The sequence below is a fragment of the Diadema antillarum genome, unplaced genomic scaffold (genome assembly GCF_040938485.1).
Source record: "Diadema antillarum isolate AM-2024a unplaced genomic scaffold, OU_Dant_1.0 seq00000550_RagTag, whole genome shotgun sequence".
NCBI classification, from domain to species: Eukaryota; Metazoa; Echinodermata; class Echinoidea; order Diadematoida; family Diadematidae; genus Diadema; species Diadema antillarum.
The window spans coordinates 2,836,160-2,859,880 of NW_027271495.1; the positions used below are offsets into that span (position 1 = coordinate 2,836,160).

Here is a 23,721-nt window from a genome sequence, read left to right on the forward strand (position 1 = left end):
TTAAAATTTTCATCAAGATGGTAAGACCAGACTGAGGAGAAAGTGATGTTAGGGCCTGAGATATTATTTGCAGTTATTGGAAACTATCGCCATCAAGGTCACAATGTAAAATGAAGTGTATAGTATGAGTGTAGAGTGCTTTTCAAGAATGGTGAATCATGATTATCTTTTTTTGCTTATCTTGAAGTACCATCAACACTAATCATTGCCAATAGATGAACCTAGCACTACCACGTGTAGGTGGCGCTTCATGAGCAGCCGCTGTATTGTGATTGTTATCATTATCAATATTATTGTTGTCATTATCATTATAATCATTCTCGTCGTCATCATCATCATCATCATCATCATCATTATGATTGTATTGAAATATATTTCATTCTCATCCCTTTGACTCTTCCGATCCTTTCATGCTGCGCCGTGTATAGGTCTCTTGAGCTTGGCACCACATAGCATGGGCTGCGGTTCGTCAACCTCACTCGACGTACCCTCGTCCTCTTCGCAGTACAAATACATCGTGGAAGAAACGTGGCAGAAGGTGTCCAAGACGCTCATGGACAAGACAAAAAGCGGCCCTGACCGGCAGCTGGTGATCAGGAGATCAGGCTGGAAGACCATTCGCATCTTCGTTTCTTCCACCTTCAAGGATTTCCACGCAGAGCGCGAGGTCCTCGTCAAAGAGGTGACTTGTCGACTCGACGTCGTTGGCGTTGAGCTCATCGCCATTGACACCGGTGTTTTATCTGTTGTTGTTCTTGCTGTTCCTCTTGTGTTGTTTTAGGACAAGGAAGCAGTGAGTGTAATTGAGATATTTTTGTTTTCGTTTTTGTTTTTACTTCGCCTTGAGTTCTTGATCATCGAAAGGGATAATTCTATGAGGATTATACAGCCTCGAGTGAGACGATGCCTATATTAGAAATATACATTGAGACAACAACAATAGCCAACGAAAACATTATGATAAAGTGCAGAAAATCGACAGGAAAACAAATACGAAACATGACAGAACAAGCAACAATACAGAGTTCAAACGTACAGCATGCTATTTTTTTCTCTCTATAACTGGAGCATAATCAAATAAAATGCTAATATCAGACTAATGTGTGTGTATTATTGACTGATGTATGTCTATACCAATCTTTTGACTCCGTGACCAGGTTTTCCCAGATCTGCGTCAATGGTGCGAGAAGCGACGTCTACACCTTGTGGAGTGCGATCTCAGATGGGTATGAATTACTTCATTGGTTTTTATAATGTAGACATCATGCCCTGTATGCAAATCATTGTAAATCTTCATATCAAACGTAGATGCGGTTATGACATCATCATCACGTCGCTGGTCACCCATTCGTTGACACACAATAATTCTTCTCTTAAATTCTTCTTTTATGTAAACTCAAACGTTCGAAACTTACTGTGATGGCTAATTATTGAAGGGGAGTGACTGTTGCTTAATTTACCAGTTATGACATCTTTAGCATAGTTTCAAATATGATTATTTGTGTATTGAAGTGATGGAGTCATCATCTTTTTTTTAATTTGCATCCATTATGATTATGTCTAATTATTATCACTGTTAAATGAAAACGTTTGAATCTGAAGTATCCCACAACCTTCTTATGTTTTTTTCCTACCTTAATGAAACTTAACTATTATTTGCTGTTTGCTTGACCGCAATTTTTTTTTTTTAGTAAAGATAATCTTGACCAATGCGTGAAAGGCTCCTCTGGCTTTAATGTAACACCATTAGCGTAAAACCTTGCCCCTCTTTCCTTTACGGTATAAATTACCGAGGATAAAAAGCCAAAGTCGCAGACTGTAATCATATACATGTACATATCAAAGTTTTCAACGAAAATGATTTTCCCTAACATCAACATCTTTGTGGTAAAGTCGGTAAAGACGGAATGGTATCGAATGTTGGTAGATATCTTGTTGGTGATCACAGAATTACACCATACTTTTAACACTAATTTTGATATAAGTGTATATAACACAATCCTCCCATGACTCACACTCACAGGGCATTCCCAAGGATACAACAAGCGCTGACACTCTAAGGGCGTGCCTCGGAGAGATCGATCGTTGCTATGACGACAACATCATGCCATTCTTCCTGAACCTCACCAGGTATTTGAGAATTAAAGCATAAGATCCCACTGAGGTATATGAAAAAAAAAAACACTTTGTGGAATCATATTATGCTCTTTTATCTCGCTGGTCCCGAAACGATAGTGCTTCCTTCCAGGGGGACAGGGAGCCAGGTAGAACAGTCAGTGGTAAAAGGAACAGGAATCATCGTTAAAGAAAATGACAATCTTTCACTCTTCTTTCTTTCTTTACATTAATAACAACAAAATGACAAAAGGTGATATTGATAACTAGGAGTTTGATTACGTGCCTTCTAAGGAAGGTATTAGCCAGGTTGCATTTGGGCTTATAATGCATTCTTTTTTTCTGTTTTCTTTTTTACAGACTTTATCTCTGTGATGAAATTGATTTGGTGTAAAAACGTCCGATGTATATGAAGTAATAGGAACTTGGACATAGATACCAATCAAGATATTGTTTTAACCCCTGCTATTTATTTGTACCTTTATTAAGGGTACATAATACCCGTAACATTATAACTCTAACACCATTGCCAAAGACAGTGTTTTACCACCGACAACTTTGCCCCTGACATTACCTCGGTCATTATACTGTTCAGCTCTACCAGTTTGACGTCTGGCACAACTGCCTCAGAAATGAGACATCGTGTACAGACGTTGTTCCTTATCATGGTAGCACATCCCCCAAAAAAGAGACCGACTTCTCTTTCTCATAAGAGACCAATACAAATCTGGCCACGAACATGAAACGTTTTGTAATTAGAAAATGTAGGACCCATATCAGCTTGAAAGCAACTTTAATTCTTTGCCATACACAATCATATTATTATTCTGCACCCAGCTTCCTTGCCCTTCTCAAGTATCACCTTCTTTTCCACTTATTATATCCACCTTTCTATGCCTCTCCGTTAAAGTGTTATCAAGTTTGCTTTTATTGCTCCTTGATTCGACCTCTCCTCCGTGCAGCGAACGGGCTGGTTGGATCCCCACTCACCAAGACGTACCTCAGTCTCTGGTTCAGGAATACCGCTGGGTGCACGGACTATCCGTTACTGAGATGGAAATTATGCACGGCGCCTACCGGATTGACAACCCCAATTGTGAGATGATGCCTTTGTATATGATTAGTTAAAATTGTATCAATACTCTTTGTGTTTTTACAGAAGAGGCTTGAATGAGACGAGCACAAGCCGTAAGAAAGAGCTATCACTCTTGAGGACGTTTGATAGGTTGTATCACATGAAAACTCTCTTCGCCTGATAATAAATTTTTCAAAACAAGTAGTAATAATCAAGTGATGTGCTTGTTCTCTCTGTGCCGTTCCAATGTGGACAAAAGCAAGTAAATTAGACCTACTGCTGTCCGTCCATTTTTTTAATTTTGTTTTATATCAAATATTGATTATGAACAAAAGCACAGGTAGCATATAATTGCATGTTAATATAATGCCCTGGTTCACAAGACATTAAGGCTGAAATATATTTCATGTGAGAATATCTTTGGTATAATGAAATATATACAAGAGAAAGTCAGTCTAGGTCGATTCCTTTCATTGCGTTGTCAAGATTACAATAATCGATACTCAAAAATTGAAACTTCTTCCGTGAACTAAATTTCTTAAAGGTTCTGACTATACACGTAAAGCATTATAATGCCTCTCCCCGTTTTGTTGTATAAGATACGATTAGAATCGTGAGTGAAAAAAAAAAAAAATCTGTTTTTTTTTTATCTAATCACGCTGTGTGTGTGTTCCCCCATCTTTTTCCTCCTACAAAGCCATCTTTATGATTCGGAGTACGAAGTTTATCGACTCACTACCGGCTGCTCACAAGGACGACTTCATCGACGCGAACCCAATAGCCAGCCACAAACTCGACATGCTGAAGAACATGCTGCGTGCTAGACTGGTAAATAATGTTATGACGCGTGGTACACGTATCTTCACTATCACTACCATTCACAAATCTCTTCATGCTTTGGAGCAGGTACCGCGCGTCACTGTTGAATCTTAATATTTCACAGGACACTCTCATCCATCTATACAGTTGCCAGAGGGAAAAAGTACTTCCCGTTACCACGCATTTCAATAAAAGTTAAGACTCAATTATCCACGTAAATTGTTATTGATTGATAATGCGTTTTTGGAAATTTTTGGAATGACATTGGGAAAAAGAAGAATGAATTATCAGTTTGTTCGTTAGAAAAAAAAAGCTCATATATACTTTTTAAATGAACGACAGCTTTCTTGTATGTGATATCCCGTAAGGTTGAAGATGCACTTGAACAGTGACGTCATTTTGTAATGACTCATGCCTCATGGATTTGCAAGAACGTCGAGGTGCAAACGATAGCGAATATCAATTGAAGATCTTCAGTTGATAGATCGAACCCAAGTTGCAATCAACTGCGACTTTCTGTTGCAAGAAGTAAGCTAACTGCATCAATTGCAAGACTTCACATAACTGATTTTGGGGGATTTGCAATGGATTGTTCTCACAGCTTTCTTACAACGCCCCCCCCCCTCCCTACAATAATGTAATCTATTTGAATAGGCGTCATTTTCGCTTTCCCATTAATGACAACATAATAATCATAGAAGCCTACAAAACTTTTATCAATAACTACTTTATTCCTAAAGTACCTTTTCCTCTCTCTGTTTGTCTATCCATCAATGTTCCCATCACACTGTTTATCTGCCCAGGGATCTCAATCTGTATCTATTTACCAATCCGTCACCTAGATGTGCCCTATAACCACCTTTCCAATCGTACATGGGTTGTGTTTTCATACTGACAGGGTTCTCGGGTTCATTGGTATGACTGTGAGTTTGCTGGCGTGGACGGAGACGGCAAGATCATGTTCAGTGGACTTCAGGAATCCTTCTCAAAACTTGTGAGTAAATCAGGAAAAACACATTTTGTTATCTGCGTGACTAACGGCAAGCTTTTTTAAACATTGCATTGACTATAGAAAGAAGATTATTCTTGTATACCCATCTGCAAAAGTTTGAACGATTAAAAAAAAAATCTGCATGACATCCGCTCGATTTCATGATCAGTTCAGATACCGAACAGTTCAGTCGCAAAGAACAGCAAATTAATTAATAGACCTTATGAAGTTGATATAAATTATGATTTTCTTCTGGATGTGATGCTGTAAAGCAATTGACATCTTTAATTTGATTTTAGAGACAGCAATGGATACATTTCACAACATCATCACAGAAGTACATAGCTGAAAGTGTTCACGTGTGTTCGGCATTATCGTATTTGATGTCTTTCTCTGTGGTCTTGATTTCTCTGGAACCAGGTTTTTGACTTCTTTAAGGAAAGAATCGGTTACCAGTATCCCCTGACTGAGGTCACGATGGATCCATTCCAACAGACCAAAGAAGCCCATGAGGTGAGGAAGGATGGACATGAATGTTTGGAAACAAGTTTGAAGCCTCTTGAAACAATGATACATTGCGCACGGTGTTTTAGGCTAGGAATAGAATTACAGTACTAAGCATGTTGCAGCATCTCCACGAATCATAACCAACAAAAATGAACTCTATCATCCTCATGGCGTGTAAACCTGCTCACGAGTTCCAACTGAATGATTTCAAAGCCGAACTCCTTTAACCACATTTTCACAAAGCAAGACTCTCCTCGAGTTGTACATTGTAACAATAGAGACGACTATAATGACAATACTTTTAGGACAGTAAAATATTAATCCTGTTAGTAATAATGATGATTATTGTCCTATATAGTGATAATGTTATCAAAGATGGTGACATGACATTTTTGCTCCTGCGACAGTTGCTCCGATAGGGTTAGGGTTGTGATAGGGTTGTAGGTTTAGCCTGATGTGAGGATTAGGATTAGGGATGGGGCTATGTTTGTGGATAAGTTTTATGTGTGGATTAGAGTGCAAATATTTTGTGGGAGCAGTTGTCGCCGGAGCAAATGTCATGGAACCATCAAAAATAATATTTGGTCAGGTGCATGTATGAGAAGAGAACAAGAATACAAGGGAAAAAAGAGGAAAATACTGAAATAAGATGCTAGGTGTGATAGCATCTATAGTACTAACAACAATTACGAATTGCGAGAGGGATCAAAGTTCTGTTATTGTTACTATTCAGTAAGATATTTCTATCCGTCGTGTTTCTTTCTAGTCATTTCTGAAGAGCAGAAGTCCAATGGTGCTGGGTCGTGTGACCATCTTTGAGGAGATCCAATCGTACATCCTGCAGGAGGGGACAGGCGCGCCCCTGGTGCTCTCCGGCGGGGCCGGGACGGGGAAGACATCCATCATGGCTAGGGTCGGGGATGTCGCGCAAACCATGACCCTCAACAATCGCATACCAGGGTAAGAATAGTTGCTGCTGTCTAAATGGCACAGATTAATGCTCTGTAGAGAGAACTTACTTACGCATGATATACATAAAAGAGACTCGACGTACTTCGTAGCAAAAAAAAAAAAAAAAAAACCCGATAACGATATTAGCAGTGTTCCGGTGGCCCAGGGCTACTGAGAATAGATGTCTGGCCACCAAATTTCCGAAAAAAAAACTATCCTTTGGTGGTCCGATCGGGTACCTAAAATTCAAAATGAAATTTTACATTTTCTTTTATTTTGAGACAATAAAGTATCACATTGAAATATGTTTAGTGGCACGAACGAGAAAAATATTAGTGTCGCGCCCTTCCAAAAATCATATTCTTCTTTATCCAGGCTATAGCCTCGGCGTTGTTGCCACTGTTCCCCAGAGGGTAGTCATGGTTTACTAAGCTTAATGCTGGCTGATTTTGTTTAGGAATGACAAACATGTTTCCGTAAAAACGGGTAACACCTTTGGCTCAGATAGATTGAGGAGGTTGGGCATGCACACAAATCTGTAGTTGCTGTAGAATGCAAATGCTGCCAACGTTATTGAAATATCTGTATTACTGCCGGCATGACAACATCTTTTATCAGGGGTGGAGAGAAGGGATGGCACGTCTTCTACCATTTCGTTGGGGCAGTCCCGGGTTCGACCGACCTGGAGATGTGCCTGAAGAGATTACTGAAGGAACTCAGCCTGGTCAATGTGAGTAAAACACTTTCCGGCTTTCGTCTATTCTCCGATAACAACGGCCTACGCATTGCTATCTCATCACTTATTAGTTAACAACACTCTACAGTAGGTCCCCGATCGAAAATCTAATTCTGACAAGAGATTACACACGCATGTTGTTTTTGTTTTTCCTTTCGCTATGGTAATAGACCTGACTGGACGCAGAAGTTTGGGAACATTAAATGCAGAAGTTTATAAAAGCTTGTAGTAGTAATTTCTAATTTCTATGAAATTTCAGGAGATGTTTATGAGCAATACTAGTGAAACATCTTCTACTTTCTTAATGGTAAAATCTTAGCCAGGAAATAAGAGATTTCTTTTCTCTCCAAATTCTCATTATTTTCATATAAACATCTCATCCACTGTGCCTATTAAATACAACGTTGTCATCATAGAACAGTATCTTTGATAGTAGATCATAATCGATAGAACTTTATTACTCACCGAGCCAACAAAATTATACTTATTGATTGAGACATTTGACTTCAATTTGCATGGTACTTCATTTGAAAAAAAAAAAGTGTGTGTGGTCATGGTGGTTGTGTGTTTTCTTATCCTGAGATGCTTAACTTAGTCATGTTTTACAGCATAAAATTCTTATATTTGTCATCAAACCAGTTTGTTACGAGATTTTTGCCTCTCCAAAATGTCTAAAAAGTGTCTTTAATATCAATTTCTATTGTTCTATAGGAGTCTACGATGCCCGTCACTCTGGAGAACACGTGTCAGCTGATGTGCAGTGTCTTATCCAATGCCAAAACGCAGCCGACCATCATTGTGATAGACGCCCTCAACCAGGTAATACATGGAGAGAGAAAGAGGAATATTGGAAAAAAATGACTGTGTTCTTTTAAAGTTTGTTGTCCGTCTTTGTTTCATCTCTGCGATATTTTTTCATTATGGCGATCTCTTGCATAAAATTATGCAGTTGTATCTCCATATACGGAAATTAGTGATTGAACGGAAAAAAAAATATCCAAGCGCTAGAATTATTCGGACAAAGCAAATAATAATAATAACAATAACAATAATAATGATAATAATGATAATAATAATAACAACAATAATAATAATAACAATAGTAATAATAATGAAATAATAATAATAATAAATTGCAAAATGAACTCATTCTTTTTTATTGAAATTATGCACTAATTACCAACTGTGTTAATGTACGTCTTGTCTCCTTTGTTGTTGTTACGTCGTGTTCTACCACAGTTCGATGAAGACCTGTCTCAGTCGCTTTTGTCCTGGCTCCCTCTACGAGTGGCTCCACAAATTCGGGTTGTCTTGTCCATGATAGATGACACACCCCCTCATCGGGAGCTTCACGAGAGGACTGTTAATCCTATCGAAATTCCTGTCACGCCGCTTGTGATGGAAACCAGAAAGGTTAGAGAACATCATGTTTGATACGAAATATTATTTGGATATGCAGGCATCTGTGTGTTTGGGCTGCTGTGCAAAGGGTATATTGTGCAGCACATAGTACCACAGCTACCTTTTCTGTCGTATAAGTGCGTAGAAGAGGTTCAAGAGATGGAGTCTCAGCAGTCGTATTCCCTTTAAACCCGTGTTTGATGACGTCACTCAAACATATGAAATATGTGCCAAACTGGATCTATCTCACAGATAGAACAATCATTCATGTCCCATTGCAGAATGACCTGCATTCTTCAAGGAAGATTAATATTCCTGAATGATGGTAATTATTGATTTTCGCCATTGATATTTTCTTTTTACTACAAAAGATGATCGAAACATAATAATAACATGTAGGAAGCGCGGACAGGAATTGCGCAAAGGCTTTTACGAAGTAAATCAGATTTACTCGACTGGGCATGTCAAGCAGTTTTAATTATTTGAGTCTTGAGGGCAAATTTAGAGCAGTCAGCATTCGAAATAAACGGATAGCTTGAGGCAATTAATTTCAACAGAGGCAAGGTCCAGCTCAAGCGAACTAACGACCCCCCCCCCCCCATAATTTCGTAGTGTTTGGAACAACAAGCAATTTATCTTTCATATATGAAAATATATATGCAAAATGTCCCGATGTAGTGAACCACGTTAAATCTGAGAGCATAAAGAATCAGCAGCTGCCTGTCACAACGTACAATTCTGGGCAGGATCTTTCTTTTTATTGAGCCATCCATTTCTGTGATAGTGGATTTAAAAATGTGCCTCTTACACAGTGAATTGATAATGTAATTGGCGTTCTGAATATTTTTTCTTGGGCCTTTGACCCAAGACCTCAGGACCCCGATACCCAAAGACCCAAGACTCAAAGACCCCGATACCCAAAGACCCAAGACTCAAAGACCCCAAGACCACAAGAGACCTCAAGACCACAAGGCCCCAAGACGTACCCCAAGACCCCAGACGTACCCCAAGACCCCTTGACCCCAAAAGACCCTAAAGACCCAAATCAGAGATAAGTTGGCAGCATCAAATCCCTATCATTAAATTCACAAATGCACCCGTGGTATTCTATTGTACATCCTTGATAAACTGACGGCTGTTTGAATAGTTATAGACAGTTGAAACTCTATGTCTTGAACCTCCTTGGCGGGAGAGTGAATTTGATAATTCTCTAGAAAATATGCAACAATAAATCATAGTTCTACGGTTTGCATATCGTCTCATTTGCAACATTTCACTTTGTCATGCATATATTGTGGTTGACATAGGTGCAGCGCATTCTTATTAAAACGTTATGGAAGTCATATTTTAAACATTTTTCTGCTTAATACTTTAACTGCTCTCCTGAGGTATGAAAGTAACAACTCAAGTGTGCGCGCACATTTTGTGGCGTGTTACTGATGAGTAATAAGGACAGAGATAGGCTTAGATGGAAAGAAAGAGAGATGGAAGGGGTGAAGAGACAAAGCGAGTTAGTGCTTGAGATGATGTACAGTGGATTTTCGACAGATGATAAATTCAATCTTCCCTCTACCTTCCTTTGCCAGAGCATCGTCACGGAAATGCTCGGCCGATATAACAAGAAGCTAGACGAGGCCCAGATGGCAACCCTACTGGCCAAGGAATCTTCGCAGAATCCTCTTTGGTTGTCGGTGGCCTGTGAGGAGCTCAGAGTGTACGGCCACTTCGAGAAGCTTACAGACAAAATCAACACCTTAAAGGACGGGCTCTTCGAGTGAGTTTCGAACCCTATACCTTCGGTTATCGGGTCCTTTCGCAGGGAGAAATAGCTCTCAATTCAAGAACAGGTTCATTCAATCAATGTTAATTTAAGGCAAATTTCAAACAAACAGGATTGGTCAAGTTTAATTAGGATAATGTAAAATACGAATGATACTTTCGTTGCTCTATGTCATTACATTTATATCTACTTGAGATCATCTTTGGGTTTTCGACATTAATTCTGAAAAAATATGTATATGATATTGAATAAGGTACTATAACCGTGGCGGAATCATGCGGACAAAAAACATGGTTATTGAAAATGATTCTTGTACAAATATTACGATATGAATGTATATAGGCCTAATGATTCATAATCATTTGTTAATTGACCGAAAACAGTCTTTTATTTCGTGATTAATGTATGTTGTCGCATCACCTAATTAGAAGAAAATATTAGTGAGGTGAAAAGATCACCGCCTTGAGTCATTAGCATTTGCAGCTACAGCCGATATCACTCTTTTGTGAAAACATGAGAAACTGAGTGTGTGTAATGTGTGGCTTATAGCTAGCACATAGATACCCAAAGTCCTCAGAGTGTAGTTACAAGTTTATGGGCTCTCAAGGGCTAGCAAAAAGCCTTGGTATTACGATATGGGACCGGGCATGTTTGCAAAGTGAAGGGGCTGCATTCCTACACTTGTATGATATTAGAGAAAAAGCAAACTTCGGGTGCAAGAAAAGAAGTATAATGGTTTACATCTGAGAAACAAAATTAATAAACAAACAAACGAAATTACAACAACCTTCAAAGACCTATAGGACTCTTTGGTTTCAGCCGAGGACCCCAAACTTTCCGCAGCTCTTCCTCAGCATTACTGGGTCGAACGGACAAAACACTTTACCGAAGGATGTTGATGGACATCTAGTAGGATTCGGCTCCAGGATTCCTTATTTAAGAGCTTAGAACCTTATCCACGATGCCATAACGTGCTTCAATTTACAGACCACACCCATCTACACAGACTTCCTTCTTCCTTTTTCAGTCTTCTGATGCAGGTCTTCCAGCGATTCGAGGAGGAGAATGGTGGTAAGCTCCTGGTGGCCACCCTGTGTCTCCTGGAATGTTCCGTGACTGGTCTCCTGGAGACAGAGCTCCTGTCTATCCTAGGGGACGAAGATAACCTCACCATGCCAAGCGGTGACGTTAGTGAAGCCATGAAAGGTTTGTCAGCTCTTTATAGACTTCTGCTCGGAGTTAAGACCACCCCCTGTGAGAGGTCGGGATAGTACTTCTCGCATCGGCCGTGTCAGGGATGTCACCTCAAAATGCTTTTCACATTGCGTACAAATTGACTGAACTGTAACATGTTGCATGCAGAAAAAAAAATGCTGAATTTTTAGTTATCGTTTCATCTAAGATCAGATTCAGTCTAGAAATTAAAGAATAGAATGAGGAACAACAAAAAATAACATGAAGAAAAAATAAATGAAGATCAGTCACCTTATTGAGTGACAATTATGATAAGTTTCTGTTGTGAAAAACTTAAATATTAACATTTCAATCGTAATATTTTATCGACTATGTGCAGATGCACCGAACTATAGCCTAAAAATATGTCTGTGTGCGTGTGTATGTTTGCGCGTGCCGAGAGCGTCGTATGAGTGATGATGATAATTTTAATCATGTGTTTAAGCTTTCATCGAGTTTTATGTTGTAAATCCTGCAGACTTGTCGACGAAAGAGAAATCGAGTCGAGAGATAGGAACTCTGCCAGCCGCGAAGTGGGCGGTCGTGTACCGCGCCCTAAAGCCCTTTATTCGTCCTTTCGGAGAAAGCGGGGAAGGTCGGCTTGACTTCTACCATCGCGCCGTGAGCAAAGCTGTGCGCAGGATGTGAGTTGGAATGGATGGAGATGAAGACAACGACTGTTTCGATGATAATGATAACGATAATGAAGATGATGATGATGATGACGATGACGATGATGACGACGATTGTGATAGCAGTGACAAGTGTTATTAGGAGGAAAATAATGTATGATATTCATAATGGCAGTAATGATAAGCACAACAATACTACGATAAACTGCTGAAGATAATGCTTACAATAATGTTATTGTTATTATATCTTTGTCATTCTTTTTTTTATGATTACAGCCACCAATACAAAAATGTAGGCTACAAGTGTATAATTCTGATTACGTATGCATAGAATATATATCATATCCATGGTAGGATGACAATTTGTTAGAAAGCAAACTCACGTAATATTGGCCAGTACTCAATGACGTCCATGGAAACCATTGTAGAAAACGATATTGATACATTACGTTGTTCAGTCCGTCTGAGGGAATTCGTGACTGATAAGAAGCAATATAATCTTTGTTGTGAAGACATCTGGAACTGATACTGGAGGATTTTCTTTTTTAAGGATGTGTTTTTCTAGTTGCTCTTTACATTATGTTCTTCTCAGGCATGCCCTTGAAACAATGGATAGAATCACAGATCCGAAATAATGAGGTCCCTGGTTCGAATCCGCTACCAGCTACGGTTTTGTCCCGGGTCAAGCACTTTCATATCATTACCTAGACCTTCGAGACTACCTAGAGCTGCAGTGTCAGATTCCTTGCAGTTTGCTTGTTCATAAGCACTCAAGGACTTCTTTAGTGGCCACGTATAGTAAATTCATTACACTCAATCACTTAAAAAAATAAAAGGTCCATTGTTGTGACAACTACGCCCATTGCTATTCAATAGTTGGACGCTACCAGTGGGTAAGATAATGTTGTAGGAAATACAAATAGTCAAAAGAGAGAAAGAGAGAAATACATAGAGAGATGTCGATGTTCTTCTATCCTTTAAAATGCAGGTATTTCAGTGGAGCGGACAAGGACAAATGCAAGCAATGGTGGCACACCAAACTGGCAAAATTCTTCATGCAAACAAATTCGCTGGAAAGGAAAATAGAGGTAAACCACAAAAGGAGGGGATACGAAGAGAGAAATGAGATGAGGAAGGATAAGTGAGATTTAATTTAATTGTGTGTGTGCGGGTGTGTGTGTGTGTGTGAGAGAGAGAGAGAGAGAGAGAGAGAGAGAGACACCAGAGGCATGTAGGATCTGGCAATGATTATTGAAGAAGAGAAAATCTGAAGGGACAAATTCCCTTTATAAATTAAGCAATACCTCTTCTCAATACCAAAGCGAAACAAAAATATGAGAAGGAGGTTGCCGTTTTTAATTGACTAGTGACACCATCTTTAAATAATCGAAATACTCCGGGTTATAGTTCATAATATGCTCCAATGGTTTGATTGATTTTTTTTTTTTTTGGTAGTTGCGGCTTGACCTTTGAATTCCACATGGCAGACAAACACACTCTGGCCATGGAGTTGCTTGTCATCATTGACTAAAATCTGCTACCTTTGATTCAACTGTGACTTTTGGCATTAGGATTTTGCATAATATCCACTCGATGCTTTTCGGCGATGCAAGAAAAAGAAAAAAAACCCAGAAACTCCATTATTAACGGGGATTTCCGATTTATAAACCACAAACATTGTCACTATAAAGAGCCTATTTGAGACCCATGACATTTGCACACAGTCGAAATAATCATGAAGTTATCCGTCAATTTTATCTGCTGTTTCTCAATTTTGCCATCCATGCTGATGTGTATGAAAATGAAGTGAGCGAATGTGCTGATCCTATATGAATTTAATTGGTGTATTATTGTATATTTCAATCACATTTATCAACATGAACGAAATAAGCAAAATGAAGAGGATGTTTATGGTGTCTTCAGTGACGATATCTATGCTGTGATAGTACTGACATCATGATTCGTTTAATAAGGCATTATAGCAAGTATGTAAAAACAGTGACAATTCCTGGGATAATGGTGTTTATCTATACGTAGTTACAACGGTCAAAGCGAGAGTTAAGACGAAGAATACCTTTGATGGTATTTACGCCTATTCATAACATTGTCCTTATCACCATGGTTACGCCTATCTTACCCATACCAGGAGCTACCAAGCCATCTCCTCCAGATCGGTGATCAAGAGAGTCTAATCAAGGTCTTGACCGATTGGACTGTCTTTGAGCAGCTCTTCCATGAAGAGTACAGTGTCTTCTTACTGAAGTACTGGCGAGAGGTAAGCTAGAAATCATGAAATAAGCAATTTTGCTATGTATACTCAAATTAGAACCATTCTCAACATGGCGACCTACAATGTATAGCATAATAGCAGATCTATAGTGGTGATATGTATATCCACCTATATACATATTGCCACTAGGCAATATCTGGAATCCAGTCTGCATTCGGAACTTATCCCTAAGCCTGGCGATCCTAAGGCAGGCGTTGTAGATGTCAGGAACAAGCTTATTTGTTATTAAGATGTACCTCAAATTCGAACAACCTAGCGAACTGATCTTTTCCTGTACTTCGATGAATAACTAATCTGCGTCATGATTTAATGTCTGTCATGGAAACATCATGGAGAAAACATTATCATTAGTTTGCCCGATACAGAATACCTGATATAGATAAAAGAAAGGTTATGTGAAACCATTTCTAATCCCATCCTGCAATGCAAACGTCAGTGCCGCAAAGTGTGAGGCTTTGGACATACAAATCGTTTGGGGACGAGAACCTGGATTGCAGTCTGAATCGTAATTTCTTTTCATTTGTTAATCTTGCTGAATCGTTGCATGTGAATATTCTACTGCTCGCTATCATTAATTTTTATCCAGGGATTCGGAGAGAATTGGCAAGATGTGATGCTCGAGCACTACGGAAATATTCTCTCTCAAGAAGCAGAGTTAGACATGGACATGGAAATCTTTATAAAGCATGTCGAACAGATCAGTAGAATCGCGTGAGTATAAAATGACAAACAAGGTATTTTTTGAAGCCCAAGTAAAAGCTAGGCAATGCTAATAAAGCATATTCCGGTTGAAACGGAGTGTTTAAATATCCGCTCTAAATGTGTGAGTTGGTCTTTTCGGAAGACTCTCGGATTAGGTGAGCCATTAGATATGCAAACAAATCGTAAGGGTCTGGTACAGACCGTATACAGAAATGCAAATAGGGTGTATACGAGCAGTCTTGCACAGCCTGCCATGACTAAAATCGTGCTTCCAGCAAGCGCAAAACTTTGTACTAAGTGCCAATGATTCAATGAATGTTGTCTGTATAAGCAAATTTCATAACTGTCTTAAAAAAAAAAAAAAAAAATTTATCTTGATGTGTATAAGACGATTGATGACGTCTGAGGAGACAGCGAGGTAACTTTGAAATTTAATTTTGGCCGATGAAGGAATACATCTTTATGTTTACAAATCACTAAGTGCATATAAAATGAACATTTTTTGACACTTTGAAATTTAAACATCGCACGTCAACATTATAATGTGACATTTACGTTTACCTGAATGTTGGTGAGTGAATAAATTTCTTTGTGAAAAAAAAAAGAAATATGAACGAACAAATCGTACTAATAATCATATCAAGATATGTAAATTAAAACTAAGAAATATATGATCATTAAAATACCTTAATCGTTAAATTAATAGATGTAAGAGCACGTTTCCCATAATCATTATTTCTCACAGCACGCAGTCAGGCCGCCATAACGAAGCAATGCAGTTCTTACAAAAGTGCTTGAATCTCGAGGAATCGAGGGGAAATCGGAAGGAGAAAATGGTCGAATACTACCACCTGGGAACAGTCATCTACGATCAGGTACCTTGCCTTCTTTCTAAGTCTTATCTGTTGGCGAGGGCCAAATCTAGCAAAATTATCACGTTTCTCACATAGTTCATTCCTTTGAACCGTTATAACCTAACTTCGCCCTTCATGGCGACACCTACTGATAAAAATTTTGACGATGACAGATATTTTCTGCATTTGTCGGCTGTGAATGGCAGCAGTTTGGGTAGTATCTTAATGAAGCAGGTAGAGCGTAATCAGTAGCTTTGCATATCAAGGCACACAAAGTTATCAGACGAAGGTGAATTTGATACATATTTGATGATCTAGAATTATTACAAGTCATAATACCCTGTTGAGAAAACAACCGGGTTCAGTCTTTTGTGTGCGTGTCGTTTTTATGCCTCCGCCAACGAAGTGGCCGGAGGCATTATGTTTTAGGGTCGTCCGTACGTCCGTCCGTCCGTCCGTCCGTCTGTCCGTACGTCCGTCCCGTTTTGTTTTTGTCGGTATCTCAAGAACCGTGTGGTGGTTTTACATCAAACTTGGTATGAGGGTATATCCTGAGGGGATAATACTTCCTTTGGATTTTAGGGTCACGGGGTCAAAGGTCAAAGGTCAAAGGTTATTTTGTGAAAAAAAACTTTTGGTACAGTATTTTTTGGTGTGAGGGTAGAGTATGACAAGACAAATATTCACTGGTATTTTGGGGTCAAAGGTCAAAGGTCACAAAGGTCCTTACGATATAACACAAATAAAATATTTTTATAATATTACAGATGTTAGACCCATGAAAGCCACTGATTAACATTGTGTTTGATCGATTTAAAAATTCTAAAACTGAGCTGCCTGACCAGTCTAATTATGTTCAGATGGATGACACAAGAATGCAAAAATAATGAAAGTAACACATTAACTATGAAGATATCTATGATAATTGCATTTATTCTCGGTCCGAGAATAATAGCACAGTAGTGTATGGCGGTGATTTCAAATTTTTACTTCTTTGAAGTACTAAATGATAAGTTTGAAGCAGAATATTTTCACAGCTCATTTTTTACACCTTATCAGATATTCTGATAGCATTTAGGACCATGCAGCTCAGATTTTTTAAACTGAACATATTAGGAGAATCATGCATTATGGCGGAGGCATATCAGTCGCCATAGCGACATTTTTAGTTTCCTTCTGCGAAAGGATATCCCATATATACTGTCCTATAGTTTTTGTTTGTTTGTTTTTTAGCATAATCATAAGTATTAGTATACTCATATCTTTATTATCATCGTAAGGATTACTGTGCTTTATAAAATATCATAAAACTATATTTTACATCTAAATTCATTCAAAAGAATGTTATTGAATGTCATCCTTCCTTGAATGCCTATCACCGTTATCATAGTTAGGTTTGTTTTACTATCATCACAATTTTTATGTAATTATATTAATATTTGATTATCGTTATTTTGGTCTGCTCCTTTTATCTGAATAATTATTTGTAACAATAACATGGATAACATAGACATATAGTTATATACATACAGTATGTACAGTTTTTATATATTTTGCCTTGTAAGAAATGAAAACATTGAATATTCTGCGACATGGCCCAGAAAGCAGTTGAATCATAGAGAAATGAGATGTGCCAATCATGCACAGCATCCTTTGCACATCCTTCTTTCTCACAGGTTGTGAAGACGCAGCAATACCAGCGAGCCAGCGTGATCAGGTCTCAGTGCATGCCACTCATCAGATTTGCTAGGGAGTCTATCGCTATTCGTGAGACGCTGGAAGGGGACAAGCATAAAGTAAGAACTAAAAATCGGGCCGAGCAAAAGCCCTGGTCGCCATCGAACATAATTAATGCGTAACGTCCTTTAAAGGTACTAGCCCACATTTGCAAACCCACGAAAATCAAAACTGCATAAAACAGGTCCAATATGACTTCAAGTACAAGTTATAACAGTAACATAGCTCACCTGTTACTCTTTGTCCATACCATTCGATAAAAGAGAGAAAATCATCGTTTTAAAATCAATTTTCAAATCGGGTCAACCCGACCCAAAATCGGATTACGAGCGCGGGCTAGCTACGTACATGTAACTTACACATGTATCGCGTGCATGTAGTACGTACGTGGACCGGAGCTAGCGAGCATGCATACGGTGCATTTTCATTCATTTTTATGAAAGTAATGGACTAATTGGAACGAAATTTTGCACAGGTGTTACTGCAATCATACCCAAACTCCATGCTAAATATGAGACCAATTGCTGCAGGTTTACAAATGTGGGCTAATACCTTTAAGAATATCCGTACAAAGTTTAGAGTACCACCCTCTGGTATTCTTATACTACAGAACATTCGTGGTAATGAGAAAAACAGCCTTTTATGATCATAATGAAAGCCGTTCCAATAACCATTCAGAATTGCCGATACATTACTTCAGGAAACTAACACATAGATGACCAGAATGATTTCAGAGCGTGTCAAAATCAGTTATGAAATTAGAATCTCTGCAGTCTGATTGGTCAATTCTCATGCATTGATTTTTACTGATCCACACTGAGCCATGCGTCCGGTAAAATCATACGCATGGCTCAAGTCTTGCATGAGTGTTGTAGGTGTACCGGACGCATGATGGGGAAAATGGTTGTATTTCATGAATTTACGGGCCCATTTTATAACACAAATGACACACAGGACTATTTCGTGGATCAGTGAGAATTGGATGCTCTCGTTTAACTTTGGAACAGTCTAAAATCCACTCGCTGCGCTCGTGTGTTTAAACAGTTCCAAAGTTAAACTCGCGCATCCAGTTCTCACCGATCCACTCTGTCCTGTGCATCATTTGTATAATAACGTAATAACATGTACTATCACTGGGCAGTGTCCATTTTCGAAGAATCACACGGCTATACACACTGAATCATATTATAAACATAGGACACAGAATCCAGTTTTCAAAGTGGCAAAACGTGGCAGGCAAATAGTTAGGTATCAATGTGAAGCAAGGACTCTGGGTTATACTGATGCAATATTTATCTTCTTATAGATCTTTTAAGATAACAACAACAAAAAATGTAATATGAACTTTTTTTTTCATATTCTCATTAAAACTTGAATAATTTTCAGTCAATTGGTGTTGAGGAACTTACAACGAACGCCTTTCATGTATACTTTAGAGATTTTTAATTTACATGTTACCAGTTCGTTGAACAAACAAATAAACAAATTGGTATTCATAGTCTCAGGCGTAGAGACGTGACCGGAATGTTAAAGTGCACAGTATTACAGTCTATGTACTTTGTATATTTGGATAGCAAATCGTTGTTTTTCGAAGGTGTCCAACCAAAGTAAACGAAAAACAACAGCAACAACAACAACAACAACAATCATTTAATGCGTAAGCATTAAAAACAAACAACTCAGCAAGAAATACGTAATTTGTGGACTATATACGTAACTTATGACAGAACAAGAGTGAAAGGCATTGAGAATATCCTTCAGGGAGTTTTGTTTTCTGCAGGACATAACAAAGATGCTCAGTTTGGCAGACTTGCTTTGGTCGTGATTGCTGTAACCACATCTTCACAAGGAAGCAATGTCAATGTTAGGGAATCAAAACATTTAAGATCAATTCCACTTGTCCAAGCCTATTCATGTTATTTGATAGCATCGTACAGTATTTCTTTCCGTTGTTGAAGCAAAATTATCCACAATTCGCTCTCGCTTCCTTCTTCTTCTTGATCATAACTTAATCTCCGAACCGAGAACATCAAAACTGCTTGGTGCACTTTTGTGCTTATCTCTTGAAGTAATGTTTGAATGATGTACGTTATTTTGTAATGAGCAGTAGAGTATAATAGCTGCGCAATATAAATGTCCTTTATTATCATAATTATTATTATCCTTGATGTCGAAACTGAATATTAAATAACATAAACAACGACACAATGAGCGGCTTACACATTGTTCCGCGATTTTCGCCTTGTGTTTCCGTAGTACAACCTTGGCAAGATCCTGATTCACTTGGCCTTTAATCTGCAAAAGATGTGGGAGATGGAGACTCACATGGAAGGGAAAACCCCGGAGGAGCTTCGGGAGGAGGGACAAGCCGCGGCCGAAAGAGCGTACCAGATCTTCCAGTCGGTAAGGCCGGCAAATCTGTCACTTCCCTCATCGTCCAATGCATAAGACCCTTGAATGGCCTGATTTTGACCCAGCTCGCTGACACGTTTGGTGTTTATTTGGTTTTTACATGGACATGGAATAAAAGAAAGTCAAACTTTCTAATGATTTGTGTATGTGTGTATAACATGTGTATGTAATGTGTTTATCATACACACAATATACACAATATCCATGTCATAACATTTATTCCCACAACTTTCTTAGTAAAATGATAAACGGGAAAAGAACAGTGTGAAAATCATATTGTATGCACAGTGTAAGAAAACAGGTAAGTGTTATTGCCCGTCAAGCTTTCTCCCCTAATAAAAATTGGGGTGATCAAAATGTCTAAAATTGAGACAAAAACAAAACAAAACAAAACAAAACAAAACAATACAAAACAATACAAAACATAACATAACGAAATAAAAACTGTAAATTTTCACTGGCATCACTGCTAACGGGTTATGAAAGGAATGCATGATTTCAATGTAAATGAATTTACAATAACCCTTATATACTCTTCAATTTTGAAATAATAAGTCCCGCCATGAAATGTATGAGATCTTCGAGGCTCATCACCGTTGACAGACGTTTAGTGAAAAGAAGACAGCTCTTTCGAAATGAATTTGCTGTACAGGAAGCGGGCACTAAAACCGACTACAATCCAGCCACCTGTTTGTTTGTTTTTTGCCATCAAGGCCATAAATATAAATATTTCTGAATGAAGATTACAAATCGAAGAGAAAAAAAGCAGCCATAAAAGAAAGACAGCATTGCATAGTGTTTCAAGTCAGATCCTAATGTTACCCTCCTATTTTCATTTGCATACAGCTTGGTAACGTCAGTGAAATGGCCGATTGTATTATGACGAAAGCCGTGCTTGAACTGCGTGGAAGTGATGAGCAGCTGGAGGTATGCAGTCAATGTGTTTGTAACATTCTGAGATTCCTCCCCCTCGACTTAAAAAACTGATATAGATTCTGATCTTTTTAGATTTTCTGTTTAGCATTTATTTTGCTTGTTTGTTTGGAAGATTACAATGCAACACTAGCATACTTATTTCTATTGCAGGGCATGCATGCATGCTGAGAACACAACGATTAAAAACAAACCCATTATACAGTGGACAAAGGAGAAAGAAGACTTAGGATGTTATTCAAGTTATGAAAAATGTGTATGACGATAATAAAACTGGTGGTGATGGTAATCATGACATTGCAGAAATCGCGACGACCACGGAAGATCAATATTATATTGAAGGAATTATAAAACTAGTATAGGAAAAGAAAAGGGGAAAAACATGTGTGTGGTCCAGTGTAAAATAATATACCTCGTGCTTTTTGTGTATTCTGCTCTTCAAAACCATTTAGTGAATATATATAATCATGGTTACAGTTATTTGAACCCACATGGGTCTTTTCCAAAGTCTAATGATGGTATTTTGAAAATCCCGTAGAGATTGGGGTAATGGGCAGTATGTAATAGTAGCAATCTTTGTGGAATGATATACGGGATTGTCCTCCACCCTTTCCAATTCTTGCGTCTAGGTCATGTAGGTACTGTATAGTGTGTAGCCCCATGTACAACCTGTTCAGTTTAATTGTCAGTTCTCCATAGGATCTGCCATTACCACTACTAGTGTCCTTGTGTACTGCCAGGACGTGTCCCTTACACCATTGGTTCAAGAGGGGAAAAGTGTGTAAGACACCTTTGTGAAATCAGGACGTGTCCCTTACACCATTGGTTCAAGAGGGGAAAAGTGTGTAAGACACCTTTGTGAAATGATGTAACACCGTACTGGACAAGAATTGAGGATCACCTGCCTCCGACGAATCAAATCAAATCATGCACAAATTTCACACACATATCTATGGACAAGATGTTAATGTGACACACAAGGGTTAATTTGATATTGGAGTAGGTATCGTCCCGCTAGTTGTATAATAGCCATGCATCTGTGCTTCTCCCAGCTCTTCTACCGGGCACTCGACCTGTCGCTGCAGGCTAACGGCGAGTACAGCGTACTGACCAGCCGGTGCTACCTCAACATTGGCATCTGCAACGAGTCTAGAAACAGGACCGACTTGAGTTACGAATACTTCTTGAAGTGGAGGGACGTGTGCGAAATGGTACGATCGGAGAAAACTTTGAATGTATAGCTTAACAAAGTTGCAGAATCGAGCCTTGTCCCTGGACCACCCTAACAAAGAGCATCCCCCCCCCCCCCCGTAACACACACACACACATGCACACACTCACTAAAGGACCGATATTGCTTTTAAACTTATATAAATATACAAAGAAACTGTGTGACTGTTTCCAAAGTTAGTGTAAATGACTGTTTTCATGAACACGTTTACATACTTTACTGGCGGAAAACCTAATTGAACTATGATATTAATGTGCTTTTCAAGTAAAGGGTTACCACTGATTCCAAACAATGGGTAGAACACATACCTTCCTGTCTTGCATTGAACTGGATTAATTGGATAATTAGCACAAACTCTCAGAAAGTCCTAGGAAATAACCAAATACTCCATTAAAAGGAATGTATATCAGCTTATGCAGTTCAGGAAGGTAGAGTTCTTGCATGTCTTATAACTCTTGTTTTTTTTTTCTCAAAATGCTTATGCCTCTTTGCCATACAATATTGTCCTATACAACAGGTATTTGGCAAGCATCACCCGCGCACGCAACGTGCGTACAACACGCTGCAAGATCCAAGGTTAAGGCAGGTCGCCTTACTAAAGCGACAACAAGAAGAACAAAATCGAGTGAACGGAAGCAATGTCACCGACGAAAGGTAGCACGTCCGACCGACGAAACGCACCCAGGGGCTTGTCTTCTCAACTTCTCGTGACGCCGTCCGTGATCCGCTAATAAAGACACTGCGTACAGTGGGACAAAATAATGTGGAATCTAGGTTTACACCATTATTCATGTGTAACTCCTGGGTCTGTTAACTCGAATACACTTCTGAAGTTGCCGGTTTGGCGTTAAATGTTTAATCATGTAACCCAGAATCTATAACTACTTATAGAACCTTCTCAGAAAGAAGTATTCTTTCCTTAATCATTAGACAATCTGTAACTGTAAATCCTTCTAAAAGAATCTTTGAAAATGCATTTATTTCAAATCCACTCTCTAGTTCTTTACCATGTGTAGGCCTATAAATGTTATTTTCGCCCACCTGAATATAATATTGTGATGTATAAATGACACATTTCACCTTGTTCATTATCACTTTCATTTTCAATTCCTAATTGTGTTGAAAGTAGAAAGTATTCTTTTCTCATTTCATATTAAAGAGCTCTGAGCCTTGTGGGAAGTATATACTAGACATTGTATTTCAATGTATAATATTATGATATATAGTTTAAAACAACAAGCACAAGAAAATTTGTACTGGGTAGATCTTATTAATACATACATATATATAGGCCTATATATATATATATATATATATAAACT

At 38.5% G+C, this 23,721-nt stretch overlaps 1 protein-coding gene across 1 annotated transcript; it reads left to right on the plus strand.

Annotated features, from left to right (window-relative positions):
• The first annotated feature begins 454 nt into the window (after positions 1-454).
• Positions 455-23,057, plus strand: LOC139734899 (telomerase protein component 1-like). Its single transcript, XM_071645678.1, has 24 exons — positions 455-682; positions 1,158-1,226; positions 2,024-2,130; positions 3,078-3,211; positions 3,888-4,018; positions 4,908-5,003; positions 5,421-5,513; positions 6,274-6,467; positions 7,077-7,188; positions 7,906-8,013; positions 8,434-8,607; positions 10,182-10,369; positions 11,403-11,581; positions 12,087-12,252; positions 13,229-13,328; positions 14,387-14,515; positions 15,117-15,241; positions 15,978-16,102; positions 16,759-16,808; positions 17,811-17,882; positions 20,080-20,226; positions 21,082-21,162; positions 22,221-22,379; positions 22,917-23,057. Exons 1-24 carry the CDS (start codon positions 455-457, stop codon positions 23,055-23,057), a joined length of 3,108 nt encoding a protein of 1,035 aa, XP_071501779.1.
• The last annotated feature ends 664 nt before the right edge of the window (positions 23,058-23,721 follow it).